Source organism: Colobus angolensis, unplaced genomic scaffold, assembly GCF_000951035.1.
Source record: "Colobus angolensis palliatus isolate OR3802 unplaced genomic scaffold, Cang.pa_1.0 Scaffold206, whole genome shotgun sequence".
Taxonomy (NCBI): Eukaryota; Metazoa; Chordata; class Mammalia; order Primates; family Cercopithecidae; genus Colobus; species Colobus angolensis.
This window is the reverse complement of record NW_012115222.1, coordinates 1,268,588-1,281,416: the sequence shown is the minus strand read 5'-3', so window position 1 is coordinate 1,281,416 and position 12,829 is coordinate 1,268,588. Positions and strand designations below refer to the sequence as shown.

Sequence of the window (12,829 nt, the reverse complement as noted above, 5' to 3'; positions counted from 1 at the left end):
ATCATATCTTGGCAGAGACTTCCTTTCTCAGGAAAAATAAAATCTATAATAGCTGGCCTTGACCCACATTTACCTTTCTAACCTACAATTAAACACACTACTAGTTTGTATTATAAATATAAAACAAAAAGTCTTATTTGAATGTTACTTACTAAAGCAGCCATTATTTAAGCTGGATTCATATTCCCATTTTATTTTTTGTCAGTGTTGCACTTGTAGGACAACCCTGTTAATAATAGTTACGTCTACTTCTATCCACCAAAGGAATATGGTAGGATATCTTTCTAGAAGTATATATTTTCCATCTTGAAAATAAACATAATCATGAAATAACTGATGCCTTTCTGATGGACTGCATTAAAAGTCTTTATCAAGCAGTCTTATCTCCTTTTTGGTCCCTTTATCTTCAAGAAGCATCATTTCCCAACAAATTTTATGACCTTAATGCTGTTTCTGTGGTCCCAAATGGAACAGGAAAAGCTCTCAAAAATTGGTAAAAGATGAAACGCGTTTTCTTAGGACAGATAGAAGAAAAGTAATAAAGATATAGTAATAAACATCAGCCACAGTAGAAATATGGAAATTTGGAGTTTCTAATTTTTTTACATTTCAAGTAATGTCCTGGAATTGGTAAGAATGGATAAACATTAAGTATTAACACATCAATTCCCAAAACCAATGAGGGTCATAGACTTGTTTTAATACCATTTCTATTATTATGTTGCATGTCATTGTGACCTTAAGGAAAAAAGGAAGTGAGTTAATATGTAAAGGGTGACAGGTACTGCTTTCACTCCTGTCCTAAGCATGTCCTTCCCTAGAGTGATTGGAATAGTCAGGCCAAACTATGATTTAGTGTGAAAGAATCGCATTCCTCATTAAACCTGGGATCCATGAATCAGCTGCCTACCTTTCTAACATCTGGAACTGCTGCTCTGGGGGAAACGTAAAAAGCACTGGGAAAGAGCCAATGTTTCCACGCTCCTAGACCCAGGAAGGAGTTCCTCCATTGATGACCAATGCTGCGTTCCCCAATTCCTGTCTATAATTTTTGACTTCACCTCCTTTCATCCACGTTTATCTTCACCTTCAGGGTACTATCGAACACAGGCTTGGCAGAGCTGTTTTGGGCTTCACCTTAACACAGTTCATCACTGAGTCACACATGCTTTCATCCAACGAACGCTCACTGGCACCAATCATGTGTGTGGGCCCCTACTAGGCTACTGCAGGACCCAGAGTGATCCTATGGCAGCACCATCAGCATGTGAAACTCTTTTAACCCCTTCAGAAGGAGGTTTTTGAGGATCTGGAAGCCATTATCTCTTCACTCTTACTTGACTGTGTCATGTTACATTTACTCACCACAATATCCTCTCAACCTTTCCACAAACCTCAAAGCCTTTTTTTGGGCATCCCATGCACTACTCTGCCAGCCTACAGGGTGCCTGTTTGGATTTTCTTATTTCCCTCTGGCCGGGAGGACTGTCCCCACATCCTGGGAATGCTGTGCAGGCTCCTAGGGCCGGCAGCCCTCTGCCCTAACCTCACTGATCAAATTTCGCTGACTTCTCAACACAAGGGAAATGGCAAGTTAAGACCCCAGCCTGTCAAGGCCTTTCTACCCGTGTCTCCCGTCAAGGACTGCCTCATGGACGTTCATAGTGACAAATGTGTTTGCTGTCTTTGTGTGTGTGTGTGTATGTGTGAACTCTAGAGCCCAGACAGGGATGACAGCTGAAAACAGGAATCATTTCACTGGCTCATCAGAAAAACAATAGTTACAACAGCAGTAGGTCGAGAAGCAAGTTCTCTCTTTACTTGCTTTACTTGCTTTCTCTTTCTCTGGCCCCTGGCCTTCCTTGGCTCAAATGTAAAATGTATCTGAAAATTAACTATTATTCCCTTTCCCTGTATTCCAGATGAAATATGTATAAGCTCATTTGCCTTGCATGTTTATTGTTCTTGTGCTGCCTCTAATTTGAAACTTAAATCCCTAGAGGGCAAGAAAATAATTATATTGCCATTTTAGTGCCCTAAAATATGACAAGAAACTATTATTAAGATTGTGTTTGGTCTTGTGCCTCCCTTATCCCAACTCATTCTTCTATTATAGGATATTAAATGGATCCAGAAATTATCTAACAGCCTAATCTATCCAAAATACAACCTAAAACTAGAATGTCAGTTACAAAATATGAGTAGTCCAATTACATGTTATAAAAACTGTGTACTAAGAATGTCAACAATTCATTGCATGAAAAATTAAAGGAAAAATATGTAATTATATTAGCAAAAGACAGAAAGTCATTTAATGAAATTAAACAGCTACTATTAACAAAAGATTTTAATCAAAAAAAGGAATTTAAAAAACTACTTAAGAATGAAGAAAATAATTTACCAAATACCAATAGCAAACATGAAACCATGCTGAAGCCATTTCCAATAAATTCTGGAATAAGACAGGGATTTTTACTTTTACTGCTATTTGTCAACATTAATTTGGAGGCTCAAATTTATGCAATAATTCAAGGAAATGAAATAATCATTATACATATTGAAAAGAAAAGACTAACATGTTTATTTGTAGATGATATGATAGTATAACTAAATAACTCCAGAGTTTGCTAAAAACAACATTAAAATTACCTTAAAAGTTTGGTATTATGAATAAATTAAAAAGTAAATAGTCAAAAGCAAGTTTTTCTTCAACCTGAAATATCCAATTAGATGCAGAAATGAAATTTTAAAAAATTACAAAATACTCAGAAATAAATTTAATAAGAAAGTACAGGGTCTAAGTTGGAGGGAGGAGGGAACAAACCTGACAGTATCTTATTAAAAGTCATAAAATTATACCAGGATTTTAGAAAGAGAAAAAATAAGGGGAAAATAGTTGAAGGAATTCTTAATTCAAAGACATCATAAAAAATAATGACAGCTAATATTTATACAGCTCATAAACATCACTCAAATTGATAATCACTAGTATTTACACAGTTCATAGAAATCGTTCTAGAATAATAATATCTAATATTGATAAGTTCCAGGACTGTTTTAAATGTTTTAACACACTAACTTATTTAATCCTTACGACAACCCTAGAGAAAAGTACAATTATTATTAGGATGTTACAGACAAAGGTGTTTCTAATGCCTATAATCCTAGCACTTAGGGAAGCCAAGGCAGGCAGATTGCCTGAGCTCACGAGTTCGATACCAGCCTGGGCAACACAGTGAAACCCTGTCTCTACTAAAATACAAAAAATTAGCCTGATGTGGCAGCGTGTGCCTGTAATCCCAGCTACTAGGGAGGCTGAGGCAGGAGAATTGCTTGAACCCGGGAGATGGAAGTTGCGGTGAGCTGAGATCGTGCCACAAGACTCCAGCCTGGGGGAAAAATGAGACTCCATCTCAAAAAAAAAATATAAATAAAAGGTGTTTCCAGGGACACATTGACCTAAACCTAGATTCCAAATGGTTGTTTTTAATCACTATGCCCTTCTGCCTCTCAAGTCTCTTCTCAAATCCTACACACACATCCAGTGAGCTTGGCTACCTAGTCTTGCAGGACACGACAGATTCACGAGCATTAAAAGAAGGACGCATACATCAAGTTAAAAACCTTCTGCACAGCAAAGAATACAATCAACAAAGTGAAGAGACAACCCACAGAATGGGATAAAGTATTTCCAAACTATCCATCTGACAAGGGGTTATAGGTTGGTGCAAAAGTCACTGCGGTCTTCACCTTTACTTCCAATGGCAAAAACCGCAATTACTTTTGCACCAACCTAATAACCACACTATACAAGGAGCTCAAACAATTCTATAGGAAAAAGTCTAATACTCCAATCAAAAATAGGCAAAAGATTTGAACAGACATTTCTCAAAAGACATACAAATGGCAAACAGGCATATAAAAAGGTGCTCAACACCACTGATCATCAGAGAAATGCAAATCAAAACTACAATGAGATATAATCTCAAACCAGTTAAAAATGGCTTATATCCAAAAGACAGGCAACAACAAATGCTGGTGAGGATGCACAAAAAAGGGAACCCTTGTACACTGTTAGTGGGAATGTAACTTAGTAAAACCACTATGGAGAACGGTTTGGAGGTTCCTCAAAAAACTAAAAATTGAGCTACCTTATGATCCAGCAATCCCACTGCTGGGTGTATACCCAAAGAAAGGAAATCAGTATATGGAAGTATATCTGCACTCCTAGGTTTGTTGCAGCACTGTTTACAATAGCTAAGATTTCGAAGCAACCTACATGTCTATCAACAGACGAATAGATAAAGAAAATGTGGTACATATACACAGTGGAGTACTATTCAGCCATAAAAAGAATGAGATCCAGTAATATGCAACAACATGGATAGAACTGGAGATCATTATGTTAAACGAAATAAACCAGGCACAGAAAGACAAACATCACATGTTCTCACTTATTTGTGGGATCTAAAAATCAAAACAATGGAATTCATGGACACAGAGAGTAGAAGAATGGTTCCCAGAGGCTGGGAAGGATAGTGGGAGGGTGTGGGGGAAATGGGGATGGTTAATGGGTACAAAAAACATTAGAAAGGGCTGGGTGTGGTGGCTCATGCCTGTAATCCCAGCACTTTGGAAGGGCTGGGTGTGGTGGCTCATGCCTGTAATCCCAGCACTTTGGGAGGCCGAGGTGGGTGGATCACGAGGTCAGGAGATCGAGACCATCCTGGCTAACATGGTGAAACCCCCGTCTCTACTAAAAATACAAAAAAAAAAAAATTAGCTGGGCGTGGTGGTGGGCACCTGTAGTCCCAGCAACTCGAGAGGCTGAGGAAGGAGAATGGCGTAAACCCAGGAGATGGAGGTTGCAGTGAGCCGAGATCGCACTGCATTCCAGCCTGGGTGACAGAGCGAGACTCTGTCACAAAAAAAAAAAAAATTAGAAAGAACGATTAAGACCTACTATTTGATAGCATAATAGGGTGACTATGGTCAATAGTAACTTAATTGTACTTTCTGAAATAATTTGAAGAGTGCAATTGAATTGCTTGTAACTCAAAGGATAAATGCTTGAGGAGATGGATACCCCATTCTGCATGATGTGTTTAGTTCACATTGCATGTCTGTATCAAAACATCTCATGTACTCCATAAATAGATACATCTACTATGTCCCACAAAAAAAAAAGAAAAAATTGAAGAAAAAGAAATAGGGTGTGCAAAGCACTCTGAGATAACAGTTTACCATTTAATACAGAGGATGATGAACAGGGGCAGGAAGACCCGCAGGAGCACAGCCAGTTTTTCCTGTTTCGTGTGGGACCAGAGGGCCCTATAAGTCCCAGCAGATCTGACTCTGTCACCACCACACAATCTAATGATTGACATTCTCAACAGAACACTGAATCATAAGAAAGTCATTTCATACTTTTGAAAGGTACCTAAGTACACATCCCATTTAAAAATAAATCTATCCCCAAGCACTTAAAGTGTAAGTGGCAGTCCTAAACACTCAACTCTCTAGAATGACATTTTCATCATGGGTTCTGAATAGCTGATATTTTATGGTCTTTTTTTTTTTTTTTAGTGCTTTTTCTGTTATTTTCAATTTACCATTGCTATTTATAATTCAGTTTCTATACACTGAATTAGGATAGAATCTGTCAAACACATTGAGGCTGTATAACTACTTCTGAAATATTATGGAAGAGTCATGGACACATGGTATTGACGATGCTCCTGGACCCTACAAACTTTCCTTTCACATCATTATGAACAGTCAGAGAAATACAAGGGCATCCCTTACCGTTCCCCTGTGTATCCTGGACTGCAATGACATTGGCCTGTGGCAGCATCACACGTCCCTCCATTATGGCACTGGCATTCTTGGGAACAGTTCTTTCCAAAGCGACCCTCGGGGCAAGGCTGACCACATACTGTGCCCTGCATTCAAAGAGACTTGGAAAATTAGATGGGCCTCCAGCCAGGGAAAGACGACTGATGGATGAAGAAGAAAAGAGAGGAAATAGAAAGGAGGGATAAGGGAACAGGGCTGCAAGAAAATTAGATTGGGGAATTTTAGAGCACATAAACTGTTCATCATCTTTAAAATGTTAGAAACATTAAATTGACTTAATTACTCAGTAAGCCCAAATCTCAAGATACATTCAAAGATGGCTGAATAGTAATATTAAGCAAAATCCATATTAAAAACTGAAGTTTAAGACAAAGTTACATCAAACTATTATGGCAATCTAAGGAATGTATAAATCCTCCTGATGTTTTTCCTTGTGTCTTACATGCACAATAAGTCAACAATACTTATTGAGCCTCCGTTACATAAATGGCAACATCTGCCGCACACGGAATATCCAAATGCTTTACCATATGTTCTAGAGAAAATACACATTTTATCATTGACGTTATTTCTTAAAATGTAGCATAACACAAGATTGAAATTTTATGTACCTGAATTAACAATCACATTGCCAAAGAAAGACTTCTACAGGAATGAACCTAGACATTTATTTCAGAAAAAAAAAAAACATTTTATTTTCAGCAGATTCAACAAGCATTGCTGAGCCAAGATCAATAGGAAACTTATTTCCTGGAGAGAAAAACCAAGAGAGTAACTTGGATATTTCTCCTCACCCTAGAGGCTGTCCATCTTGTCAAGCACAGTCATTATATTTACTCCAATCCTGCGTGGATAAGATTAAGATACTACACCATTAACTCAATGAAATACTCTGTTTTCTTCTTCACTTGGCTGTAACACTTGGGCTCACAGCTTCTCATCTATTTATTGGACTTATAATTAGACAAACAACATATCCCAAATAACAGGGATTTTGCTAATGTTTTTAACTATTGGAAGCTGTTGCTCTGTCCTCCCTCTCTCTAAAAAAAGGCAGACTGTGGGCACTCTGAAATTGGAGGCAAGTGAACACCAGATGGTTTCCTAAATGTTTATTCTGGACAACATAAGCAAATACATTTCCTCTAACTCCTGGCTACCCACAAAGGCAGTTGGTGTGCTAATTAAGTCTCCTCTGGTGGTTTCTAGCTATCTACAAACGGGAAATTTCTTCCACAGACTCTTGGAATGGAAAAGGCCTTTGAGAGATGATTCGAATCAGCACTTAACTGAGAATTGTCTACGTGCCAGGTGTTGAGCGCTGGAACGTAGAATCAAAGATTCTCACTGAGAATCAAAGATAAGGTAACAATCCTCAATTAGCTCACAATATGGGGAAGAGGACAGATGTAAAAATCACTCTAGTCTCTTCACTCCAGTCTGACATGGTATACTTAGTGTGAGGTAAAAGCATGACTGCAGGAATAACGTGCTGAAGGTCGGTCTGTGGTAAGCAGGGGTGAAAATTCTCACTCTCTCAGAGCCTGACTTAACTACCCATAATGGTCCCACACAAGCTTCAGAAATGCACTGAAAAATTTTCGTGCATAAGGATTAACATTCACAAGCAGCTTTAAAGAGGACACGATTTCTCTTAGTTGAAATACGAAGGTATGTGTGTATAATAGGAATATATATTCAACTTTGAAAAGCACATAGGATGACAGCACAAATAACATGTTGTAAAGGAGAAGTATAAGTTGAAAGCTTAGCTACACAGGAGAAAAACACAAGCTGAAGGATTTTTGAAGCAGAAGTAAGGTAAGGGCCCCAGGACACACAGAAAGAGGTGAGGGGAGGCTCCGTTGGGCCTCTAGAGAGGGGTCCATCTGTCCACATACTGGGACTCCTAACCCAAGCCTGTGGTTACCATTTACCCACATCCTGACCACCCCAACTGAGAGGAGCTTCAGCATCAAGGCAAGGCAACTCCACAGACAATATCTACACAGAAGTCCTAGGAGTAAAAGGCCCACAGTTCCTTACCCAGAGAGCATGGGATTCTCAACACTCTGCGGCTCCAGCAAAATACTTTCACCGCAGAAGACCAATGCTGGCAAAAGGCTGATAGGAAATGAAAGAATAGAAGGAGTCAAAAATAACCCAGCATCTTTACTTCAGACAACTAAGAGAGAAGTGTTAGTTTTAACCAAGACAAAAAAGGTAGAGGAGGAGTAGCCTTACAAAAGGCTTGGGTATACAAGTTTGGATTTATTAAATTTATTAACATCAACTCTGCCAGGCCTGCTCAAACCTGCTCAGTACTCCTTAAACAGCTTCTCTTTCACCTTGTCCTCCTCCTCAGGCATTCAATTAAAGTTCTCCTCTCTCTCAGACTCCGTTGCCTCATGCTGTTTCTCCACGCTTTGCCTCTAAAATGAACTTTGTCTGGGCTACTCATCATTTCTGACCTCTCAGATCTGATTTTTATTGTATACTTGCCCCAGTGGCCTTGACATCTTAAACTCTCTCTTACTTTCCAAGACCTTCATTGAAAAATGAACTCCAGTTCTCCTTTGTTCCACAGCCACAAGAAAGGGCAATACCAGACCAATTCTCCTCCCAGGTCTGGCTGTGGGGACTCTAGCTTGGACATTGCCTAAACAGATGGTGGTTTTGTGTCTATAGGTTATCAAGGTTGGGGTGACAAATATAAATCTAAGCTCAAGGCAGGTAAGCTCAACATCTAGGAAAACCATCAAGTGCTTCTTAAAGCTATGGGTCTGGATGAGATTGCCAGAGTGGATTTACGGTGAGAAAAGAGAAGGACAAAACTTAAACCTACAAAATCCTGTAATGAAGTAGTATGTAGAAGAAGGGGGATTAGAAAAAGAGATCTTTAGCATGAAAGGTAAGAGAGGGGATGATTAGAAAAATAGAAGGCAAAGGAATTAAGGAAGGGAGGTTGGTGATCAACAGAATGAAAAGCTTTGGAGAAGTGAAGCTGAATGAGAACAGAAGAGTCTTGGCAATTCAGTCCCTTGTAACCTCTGAAAGAACAGCTTCAGCACTGCTCATGGAAATAAAAGGTGATAAAAAAAAAAAGTCAATTGCTCTGTTAAATAGTTTGCTAATGAAGGAACCAGGTATTGGTTGCTCACTCATCTGCCTTCAAGCAGACATAGGCACAAACAAACTCAGAGAGATGACATCAGTATTATTCTATTTCCTGATTTCAGATGTCTAATTTGAAGCTAATTGTCACTGTGTATTCTACATAACTCTAAGCATGTGCAATTGCTACATGAAGAAAGGGTATCCTGGTCAAAGTTTGGAAAATATGTTGAATAGCTTCTTCTTGGATTACTCAAGGCTCTGAGGACACTCAAGGCTCTGAGAAGTCCTGCAATACTTGGTAAATGTGGTTTACCTCAATGTATCCCCAGATTTATACGATTTTTTTTTCACATGACACTTATACTGTTGAGAATAATATTCCCAAAGAACAACAGGAACTCCTGGAACAAAATTATGAAAATAATTATTAAATAAATCCAGTGTTTATCAGCACTGACTGTCATGTGAGACTAGATATTTGTCTCTCTTTTTTTTTATCCTTAAGGGAAATGCAGGACAGATGGCCACTACCCTTTACATGACAACCTTTGATGCACTTCAAGTCTAGGACTAAATCACCTTCTTCTGTCTCCTCAGAACTGAAGAGCTTCGGCTTTAAAATGGCTTGAGTCTGTCCAGTGTTGAAATCTTCAACCATCATGGTAACTTTCTTTTGTGCTAAAATCTCCTGCATGTGTATTCACTGAGTATACTGGAATGGGTGACTTTGGGGCGGGGGCAGAGGAGGTGGGAAGGAAGCTTACCATCCAGCCAGAAGGGCAAGAGCATTCTCCAGTGACGTGATGACACACTCCTCCATTTTGACAAGGGCATCTCTGCTCACACTGTGGACCATGTTTACCAGGAGGACAAAGATCCTCACAGCTGAGGGATTAACATGTGACAAAGGACACTGTTATTTCCCAGACACATGATCCTCAGGTTCACAGGCACAATAGCGCCCAGGGTCCCCAAAACAGACAAGCTTTCTGTGTTCAATAATCGCTTCATTTAATTAATTGACATCAAGAACATTAATCATATTGCCTGGAAGTGTCTTTGAGAAGTCACCCAGTCCTTCCCTTTGTTTTGGGGTACTTTCTAATAAAGCCATTTCGGTTGGAAGAGAAGCTGTCCCGTCTGAGAACACTGAGGAAGAAAACTGGCCAAACACTCATTGGTGACAGGAACTTTTCATGTAACTCTTATAAAGCGCTTGTGCTCCAATTTAAGTCTACCTTTGTTTATGTGTTTGTTCTATTCCCAAAGAAAATTGAGATGTTGCACATCACACCCTTTGTGCACATATTCATCATTCATTTTTTTTATTTTTAAAATTGTACTTTAAGTTCTGGGATACATGTGCAGAATGTGCAGGTTTGTTATGCAGGTGTACATGTGCCATGGCGGTTTGCTGCATCTATCATCTAGGTTTTAAGCCCCACATGCATTAGGTATTTGTCCTAATGCTCTCCCTCCCCTTTTCCCCCACCCCTAGACAGACTCCGATGTGTGATGTTCCCCTCCCTGTGTCCATGTGTTTTCATTGTTCAACTCCCATTTATGAGTGAGAACATGCAGTGTTTGGTTTTCTGTTCCTGTGTCAGTTTGCTGAGAATGATGGCTTCCCGTTTCATCCATGTCCCTGCAAAGGACATGAACTCCTTCTCATCATCCATTTTTGGCGTTCTCTCCTCCTGACTGACAAGTTTCCCTTCTCTCACCCACCCACGTGTCACATGGCCCTTCTTCTCTAAGCCTTTGTCTTTCCTGCTCTCCTGGGAATTTGCTCCAAGTTTCCCAGAGCCCAATTCAATTGTGGCCTTAATGAAAACCCATAAAAGCAATATTAACAATTAAACAGTTGGAGATAATCTTCAGTTCTGAAAATCAGGACTTTCTAGGGTAATGCAATTTTTTTCTTTAGCTCCACTCTACAGACATTTAACACTGTTGGCAGGAAGTGTTTACCTAATCAGCCATATTTTGTTTTTTCAAGTTTTAGTCTGTGATTTATAAATGTAATTTTCTCAGTAAGAGAACAGGATTTTTCCATCTCTTACTTTTTTTTTTTTAGCAACTCCTGCCTCTTAATTCTGTTGGTGAATAGAAGTGAACTGAAGCACACCCTTTCCACAAAATAAAGACAGTGGAGGTTAAGTAGTTGCTTGAATGTTCCTCAGAAAGAATTAAACTGTGTGTGCACATAATCTACATAGATGTAATACACATATCTTTACATTCACAAAGCAATATGTATCCATGGGCATTAAATAATGTATGTATCCCTAAAAGTTCATCTTTTATTATGGACTATTTTTAACACCTTCCTCCTTTTCTCTTCTAATGCACTGAACCCACCCGGCTTTCCCCAGCTATTTAATTGCCACAAAGAGCAAAAAGACATGGACCATTACCACCCAGCAGTATAAATGAACATAATCTCGGGAGATCCAAACAGAACCCCAAATATGCCCCAACAACCCCCAAATAGTGCCATTCAACACAACATCCTGACTGACCCTCTTTCTCTTTGCCTTGCTAAAAGGAAAGCATGGAAGCTGGCCCTTAGATTCAGGCTGGGCTCTGATGTCCAAGAGCCAGCAGCAGCAGCACCTAATGGCCATCACAGCTGACCTCTGTATCTGTGCCTGCAGCCTAGACCCATCAGTAACTCTTCAGGCAGCAATGCAAACTGAAGCACAAGAAATATGATGGCAGCAGCAGCATGAATGGAGAGGGTGGGTGGGCTCCGCTCTGCTGCCGGGCAGCATGTGACTTACAAGGCTCCGGTGTATCCTGGTGGGCAGCGGCATTCCCCCGTGACGTGGTCGCAGGTGGCTCCATTCTGGCACTGGCATCTCTGATGACAGTCGTTACCATAGGTGCCCTGCTCACAGCGGTCCTCACAGCGCCAGCCCCGGAAGCCCGCAGCACAGTGGCAAGCCCCGGTGATGGGGTTGCACAGAGCCCCATTTTTGCACTGGCACCGGCTGGTGCAGTGGGGACCCCAGTGATCACCATCACAGGCTGAGGTTGGGAAGAGAAACAATAGATATCAGAGCATGGGTGTGGGTAAGGGAGAACCAGATTTCTTCTCCTCTTGGGGAGAATGGCTTGGTGCCCTCTCATCGCCATTCATTAGCTGGACATCAGGGTCCTGGCCCCAACCCATGACAATGCTTCACAAACTGGTGCTCAGCACCAACTGGGCCACCTCCTATCACTCCATTGTTTAACTATCACTTCATTGACAATCATGTCAATAAAAAAATAAAAAGTCCCCATGCGTTTACTCAGACTGTGTTCTGAATCCAGAGTGTGGGGTCTGATGTGGCTGGAGAAATGGGCAAGGGGAAGAGCTCAGGGGACCTGCAAGGAGAGCAGGCTGGCTAGGCAGATGGGAATGATCAGCTCATGCAGGGACTTTTTTTGCATATGAAGGGGTTTGGATTGCATCTTGTGAACAAGGGATTGGTAGTGAAAGATTTTAAGCAAGAAGGGAGAGCACAGATTTGCCTCCTCCTAGGTGTGTGGAAGGAGTTGATGATGAGAGGCAGAGAGATGGAGCAGGAAAATTGGCAACAGTCCAGATCACCGTCACAGGCAGTGACCATGAAAAGGGAGAGGGGACCCAGAGGCAGAGGTACTGGGGAGTGGACTGGCCCTGCTACAGGTCTGGGCCAGAGTCCCGAGTCCTCTAAGAAGGAAACTACTGATTTGCTTTTAAGATATCAGTCAAAACATCTGTGATTGGAAGGTAATCATAATTACCAACCAAAAATAATAATAATAATAATAATGGGCAGAAAAAAATGGACAAATATGCTTAAATATATTGACATATTTAAAAAAA

General features: G+C 40.3%; 1 protein-coding gene across 1 annotated transcript in view; it reads right to left on the bottom strand.

The window, feature by feature from the left end:
- MEGF10 (multiple EGF-like-domains 10) overlaps positions 1-12,829 on the bottom strand; it is a 174,445-nt gene that overhangs the window by 52,537 nt on the left and 109,079 nt on the right. The window contains exons 7-9 of the mRNA XM_011942092.1: positions 11,757-12,003; positions 9,738-9,858; positions 5,806-5,942 (exon numbers count right to left, since the gene is read on the bottom strand). Of these exons, the coding sequence (XP_011797482.1) occupies positions 5,806-5,942; positions 9,738-9,858; positions 11,757-12,003 (505 nt within the window). The remainder of the gene's footprint in view (positions 1-5,805; positions 5,943-9,737; positions 9,859-11,756; positions 12,004-12,829) is intronic.